The following is a 6,911-nucleotide window of genomic DNA, read 5'->3' on the forward strand; positions in this document are numbered from 1 at the left end:
TAGAAATTTTGACCATGGTATCTGAATAATTACAGTGAGTGTTATTTCTGAATATGTATTCCCTTTCTCATGCAATGCTCTAGGCTGTTAGATATCTGACTCTATCTAAATTAATATTTATTTTTTTCTTTTTGTGTGTTCTTGCTGTTCTGACTTTCTTCTGTGTCCTTGCAGGCTGACACGATGTCATTAAAGCCTCGTGCGGTGAATTTTGAAGAGGTTTGGGGGGACCTGGTGGAGACAGTTCAGCAGGTGGTGACCATGGGCTCAATCAAGAGGAGCGTCTGGAACACCAGATTCTCTGATGTGTACTCCTTGTGTGTGGCGTTTCCAGAGCCCCTTGCTGAGAGGCTGTATACAGAGACAAAAAAACTACTGGAGAATCATGTCAGGCAGCTTTATTTTGAGGTAAGATGGGAGTATATTCAAGGCTGGCTGCATTGTTCTTGGTTTTCCAAGTCATTTGATGTGTATCACACTCTCTTCCAGTGTCATTCAAGTGGGATTTATGTGCTAAATTATATTACAAGTGTGGCATCCCTAGATTAGTACAAAACTCATGACAGGGCAAGGCACATTTGTCTCTGCCTCACTAGGTGTGTCTTGAACTGACTGGGCTCTTTCTTGCTGATTAGATGTAGTAGAGATTTTTAGATACCACATAGTCTAACCCTGCCAATTTCCAATTATACTGAATGCATCAACCCCGCAATTTAGATTGTTGAATAAAATTTGTGACATGGAGTTTGGGACCTGTCTCTGGTGAGTGTGTACTGTAAAGAATTATACTCTTGATTAAAAGCATTATAATGTATACTAGATATTATAAGGAAACCATTACCACTAAAATTAATAGATTTGAAGATGCAGACTAGTATCAGAAAGTTACCCCACTTACCACACATTGGTAATACTAAATGAAGCCATTTTTCCATAATTTGTGGGTTATGCCATTCTTCATTTTTTTTAAAATCTTAATTAAGCTGAAGTCATTTTTACTACATGGTTTTTCTAGGCAGCAATCTAGTCTGGGAGGGGCTTGATTTTAGCACTGATTCCCAGCTGCAAAAATCATTCTAAAGTAAAAAGTTATTTAAAAAAATTTCAAATCTTATTCTCCTTATTATCATTCTAATTTTATCACTGTAACCTCTATCACCTTTCATAAATTAATTTCTACAATGAAAACTGCCAGGAATATAATGGTGTGTAGAAAAGGATATGCAGGACTGCAACTGCAGATCTGCAGGCATTAATGCATAATGAACGTCATTTTGAGATGTTATCAGCTTTGTGGTTAGAGGATAAATGACCATGACAATGTTGCTTGATGTTTCAAGCTGTATGATACCTTTTAGGAAGCTGGCAGAGGTTACTGAAAAATCCAGATGGAGTAGTCTATAATTTGCTGCAACAGTGCTACAGTAACCATAAACAGGATAAAAAAAATAGGCATAGTTTGTTAATATCAATATCCTGTTTTAGCTTAATTGAAGAACTGAGCTGATTTTTTTTTTATATCTACTAATCTATTGCATTTATTTTTATAGGTGGAGGAGCAGAGTGAGGAGAACCTTCTTGCAGAATATCATCGTTTTTGGATTCAATTCAGCAAAGGCACACAGTATCTTAACCATTTGTATTCGTAAGTACACAGGAACTACTTTCTGACAATAGTACTGAGTACAGGTATTGGTAAACATTTAAAAGTCACCTATGTGTCAATCCTTATTCCAGCACAGATCAGCATAGCCTATGTGCCTGTTGGTAGCAATGCTAGTTCTATCTTGCTGGAATAAATGTATTGAAGTCATGTTGGCTTTTGTGAGAATGTGAAGTACAATATGGCAGTCACTTTACTCTTGGATTAGAATTAACGTTGTAAACATTTTATCTCAGATCATAGCAAGTTTCAAGTAGATATTGATTGATGTCTTCTGAACTTTTAACAAATCTGTTTTTCTTGTTATTGCATTATTGTTTTAATTATAAGTGGTCGTAGGTATAAAGTACAGTAAAATGAATTGCTTTTGGTGCTGTTGGGATTATTGAAGGTACCCACTATTATGTGTATTTCATGGAAAACAATGCCTTGCATGACTGGGTTCACAGAGATAATATATCTTTGGGTTCATAGAGATTATATAACTTAGTGTAGGCCTGCTGTTGAAGCTCTTGCTATATTACTGACTTATCATTTTGGTAGATATGAGATAAAGTGCTTTATATGCAATGCTTTATGTTTACATAGCATTAAATTCTTTAGTGACAGTAATAACATTTCATACAAATTACTGATTATTTTTGTTTAATCCACAGATATTTAAATTCGCAACACATTCAGAAGCAGAAGTTTAGTGATGCAGACCTTACATATGGTTCAATGCAGATGGACATGTCAGAACAGCTACTAGAAATTGGTAAGTATTGGTGACTTGTTATATATTTTTATGGCTAGGAGTTTTGAAGTGCCAGTTTCTTTGATTCTACCTTTTTATGATATGTAAATTAGAGTAGTGTACATTTCTATTACGTGAAGTTTTAGTAAAAATTTTCTACATACCTATGCTACTTCTAGTAAATATTTAATTAGAATGGAAATTCTTATGTTTATAATTTACTGGAGCATGCATGAAGCTATAGTTTTTTGATATATTACTTTATACTGAAGAAAAGCACAATAATTCATAGTTTTTGAGTTATAGTGATGTAACAGTGTAACTATTTGAAAATCATGCATTAATTTATGTACACAGAAATGTAGTCACCCAAAGAAATACACTCGCCATTCCTCAAACACAAACATACGCAATTAATTCCAACGGCTTCCTGCTTCTGCTCCCTTAATGCCTTCCTTCATCCCTTTGCCTCTGCTTCATCAGGGGAGCTTGGTCTGGAGATCTGGCAGCGGGAGATGATCCGGCCGCTGCAGAAGCGTCTGGTGGGCGTCTTGCTCATGGGAATCCAACAGGACCGGACGGCAGCCGCCACCGATGCCCCAACCTCCACCATCCGTGGGGTCATCCACTCATTTGTTGATGTTAATATGTATAAAAAGAAGTCTACTTTACAGGTAGGGATTAGACTGTGTGTGTATGTAAGACCCTGTGTTAATTTTTTTTTCTTGTTTTCTTTTTCTATATGTATCATATTTTTTCTTCTTCTTTTATGTTATTTTCTATTTTTTCAATGACTGCTTAGTTTTTTCTTTTATGCATTTTTTCCTTTTTTCTCCATATTCATAAGTAAATAAAAAAATAGTTGCATTTATCTGAATTTCTTGAGGTGTTGTATTGGGTATTAAACACTGTATATAGTCTAATGTTATTATTTCTTGTTCACTTATGAAGACATCCTTCTTCCAGCTTTATGAATCCATATTTGAAGGTGCGTTGTTAAGAGAAACAGGGTCATTTTACCGAAAGGAAGCTTCAGCCTTACTTCAAGACTGCAATGTTTCACAATATATGGAATGTGTTATTGCACGGTTAGCAGAAGAAGAATTAAGAGCTACCAAATTTTTGCCACCAAGGTAAGATTGGCTAAAGATAAGGTACTGTATGTAGAGTTCTTAAAGGAAACACTAAATGGAAAAACATATCTCTGCTTTTTTCTCTCTTCTTAAATCTTCTCAAACTCCTCCAAGTCCTCCAATTTGAACTTGTTCCAAACTATCCTCGTATCACTCCCCAGTTCTCACCAGAGAGTTGTGAAAGAGGTTCAGGACAGAATGGTGGCTGATCACCTGGCAACTGTGCACGCGGAGACCGGCTCCATGGTGAGTGCGGAGAGGACCAGAGACCTCTCCAACATGTACACCTTGCTGCGGCCGGTCCCCAATGGGCTCACAGTGCTTGTTCACCATGTCAAGGATCACATCAAGCAGCAGGGACTTCAAGCTGTTACCAGTCTCAAAGGAGATAATGTGAGGCATTTTGTTGGTTGTGGTTTTGTTGAGAAAAAGGATAATGTTAGAATCTCAGTGTTTTTCTAGTTTATATTGCAGTATTGATATCTGAATCAAGTATGAGTTGACATGTGTTAATCTGTATTTGATATAGGGCTCTGATTATTAATGATATGCAATTAATCAGATTCCAGCTCAATTTGTGGAGAGTCTATTAGAAGTGCACAAGAAATACCGCACTATGATTATGGATGTTTTCCACAATGACCAACAATTTGTAGGGGCATTAGACAAAGCCTTTGAAAGTGTTGTTAATCATAGAGGAAACACCAAAGTAGTGTGCCGATCCCCAGAGTTACTCGCAAGGTGAGTGTCAGAAGTTCAATTTTATATTTTACCTCTTCATTTTATGAAGAGATTAATCTGAGATTGACTGAAGAAAAGTAGATTTATAAATGAGCAGAACTGAGCATCCTTTAAAAAAAAATTGACTAAATATATTTGGTTTGTGTTTTTTTAGCCTATATGTTTTGTAATACTGGCATAAAAATCTTTGTACCCCCAAACCAAATCTGTTTAACTTATGGAATAATCTTGTCCATTTTCTCTCTCTTATCTTTTTATTTAATTAATCATTCATTATTACTCTAAAATGAACATTTAAGAAGTAGGTTTTCTTTATCATAATGATTACAAAACTTGCATGTTAACCTTGTAGTGTATTATCATGTGAAATGTTCCATTCTCTGTAGATACTGTGATACACTTCTCAAAAAGTCTACCAAAGGCCTGAATGAAAGTGAGGTTGATGACAAGCTTGGCCATAGTATCACCATCTTTAAGTACATCGACGACAAAGATGTATTTCAGAAGTTCTATGCACGGATGTTGGCCAAGAGGCTGATACAGCAACAGAGTCAGTCGATGGATTCTGAAGAAGCCATGATTAACAAGCTCAAGGTTTGCTACAGATGGCTTTTTGTATATCACTTTCAAGGTCATGGAATGAAACTTAAAATGAGAAACTACAACAGGTTTTGCTCATCTTTGTCATTTTAAGAGCAGATACCATGGAAGATATTTATTTATAAGGTATTCTTATTTTATTTCCTTTCCACTCACTGTTTGTTTTCCCGGACAGCAAGCATGTGGGTATGAGTACACCAGCAAGCTTCACCGAATGTTCACTGACATGTCTGTCAGTTCTGATCTAAACCAAAAGTTTAATGAATTTTTGAAATCAAAGGGAAAAACCCATGAACTTGGGATTAACTTTTCAATAAATGTTCTTCAGGTAAGTAACACAGCTATATTCCATTTAGAAACAGTGAATTGGTGCTTGACAGCTGTGTATAGTCATTTGGTTTAGTTTTGCCAGGAATATAATGTCACTTTTGGAAAAGTTTGAATTTTCCACAATAACAAATATGATAGTATCATAATGTGTAACTTCATATTTTTAATGGATGTATATATTTTTTTATTTCAGGCAGGGGCCTGGCCTCTAGGTCAAACAAGTATCACTCCTTTTGCTGTGCCTCAAGAATTAGAAAAGTCTGTACAAACGGTAAGGAACATCTTGGTGAAATATACCACTGACTATGTATGTTTTGATGATAATTATCTAGAGATTAGAAGAGATGTCAATTTTAATCACACATCCATTTCATAGCATTATAAGTCATAATTTAAAGAATGTGATATAATAGTGTGGATAAAATCAGGAATTGTAAGTACTTCTTATTGTAATTATCTAACATTTTTGTTTCTTTTGTGGTGCTTAGTCCTAAAGAAACAAGATATGTAAAAAAAATCATGTTCTTAATCCATTGATGTTATATTTGTATATATGCACAATGTATACACACATGCATGTTTAGACCACTTTTCAGTCTACATCATATGAAAAAATACAGAAAGTTAAGGTGAACTCTGTACTTCTCTCCTTAGTGTTTTGGCCTTCTGGATAGAAATAGATTTCTTATTTGTAAGACATGCCTAACATGTGTACTAATAGCATTTATTGTCAATGCAGATTCAATTAGGTCCATAGTCTAACTCCATTCTTACCCCCTCTCCCTCTATTCTAGTCTGGCCTAAACAGGGAATGACCCATTTTGACTTGAGGTGGCATGCCAGGCTAAGAATAGACCTTAGGAGAACAACTTGGGTCAGATCATTCATCTGACCCAAATATGACCTGACTTGAATGACTGGCCTAGAATAGACATTCCTCTTTCAAGCAAATTTTAATCTGTTGATCCAATATTTGTCTTTCTTCTATATTACATATATAGCATAACATTAATAAAACAAAGTATGTTAGTAATAAAAGGTAAACCATTGATGAAATAGCCTTTAAGTAGTTTTTGTTATTAATGAGATGTTCTTTATGTATTTCTTATGGCCTTTTATTTCACTTTTTACAGTTTGAAACCTTCTATCACAGTCACTTCAGTGGTAGGAAACTTACTTGGCTGCATCATTTATGTCAAGGTTTGTGTTATTCTTGTTTTTATTATTTTTTCAAGGTAAAATATATGGTAGGTTTAATATCTAAAAAGATTTGGTTCTCTTTTTTTTGCTCAAACTTACTCTCTGGTACCATATAGTAAATTTAACCAGCATATTGATTTAAGTATTTTGATGTCAATCACCCCAAAAGTGATCCTGCAAGACCACAGATTCAGTTTAGATCAATTCAAGGTTTAGTTCTATATTTCAGATGGTAGTTCTGTGAGGCTTTTACTAGTAGACTACATGAAAGTGTATGTTAAGGGTGTATCATTCAGTTCCATAACTATTGGTAGTTTGTTGATGGCAGGTCTTTTGGCAGTTTATTGCATAATGAAGATATTTTAGAAAGTTTACAAACTCCTTGTTATACCAAGTTCATTTAAAACGTGAGAGTAGATGTATTTAGATTTAATTTTCTTTGTATATTTGGAAAATGTAAATATTCATAAAGATGCTGATTTAGGATTTTTAGATTTTTAGTCACTCC

General features: G+C 34.8%; 1 protein-coding gene across 1 annotated transcript in view; it reads left to right on the forward strand.

The window, feature by feature from the left end:
* Positions 1-6,911, forward strand: part of LOC119591321 (cullin-2-like) — a 12,355-nt gene that overhangs the window by 873 nt on the left and 4,571 nt on the right. Inside the window, exons 2-12 of the mRNA XM_037940050.1 lie at positions 175-408; positions 1,551-1,645; positions 2,320-2,420; positions 2,883-3,073; positions 3,366-3,532; positions 3,694-3,925; positions 4,095-4,273; positions 4,660-4,867; positions 5,049-5,201; positions 5,397-5,474; positions 6,337-6,403. Of these exons, the coding sequence (XP_037795978.1) occupies positions 184-408; positions 1,551-1,645; positions 2,320-2,420; positions 2,883-3,073; positions 3,366-3,532; positions 3,694-3,925; positions 4,095-4,273; positions 4,660-4,867; positions 5,049-5,201; positions 5,397-5,474; positions 6,337-6,403 (1,696 nt within the window). The 5' untranslated portion in view covers positions 175-183. The remainder of the gene's footprint in view (positions 1-174; positions 409-1,550; positions 1,646-2,319; positions 2,421-2,882; positions 3,074-3,365; positions 3,533-3,693; positions 3,926-4,094; positions 4,274-4,659; positions 4,868-5,048; positions 5,202-5,396; positions 5,475-6,336; positions 6,404-6,911) is intronic.

Source organism: Penaeus monodon, chromosome 28 (assembly GCF_015228065.2).
Source record: "Penaeus monodon isolate SGIC_2016 chromosome 28, NSTDA_Pmon_1, whole genome shotgun sequence".
Lineage (NCBI taxonomy): Eukaryota > Metazoa > Arthropoda > Malacostraca > Decapoda > Penaeidae > Penaeus > Penaeus monodon.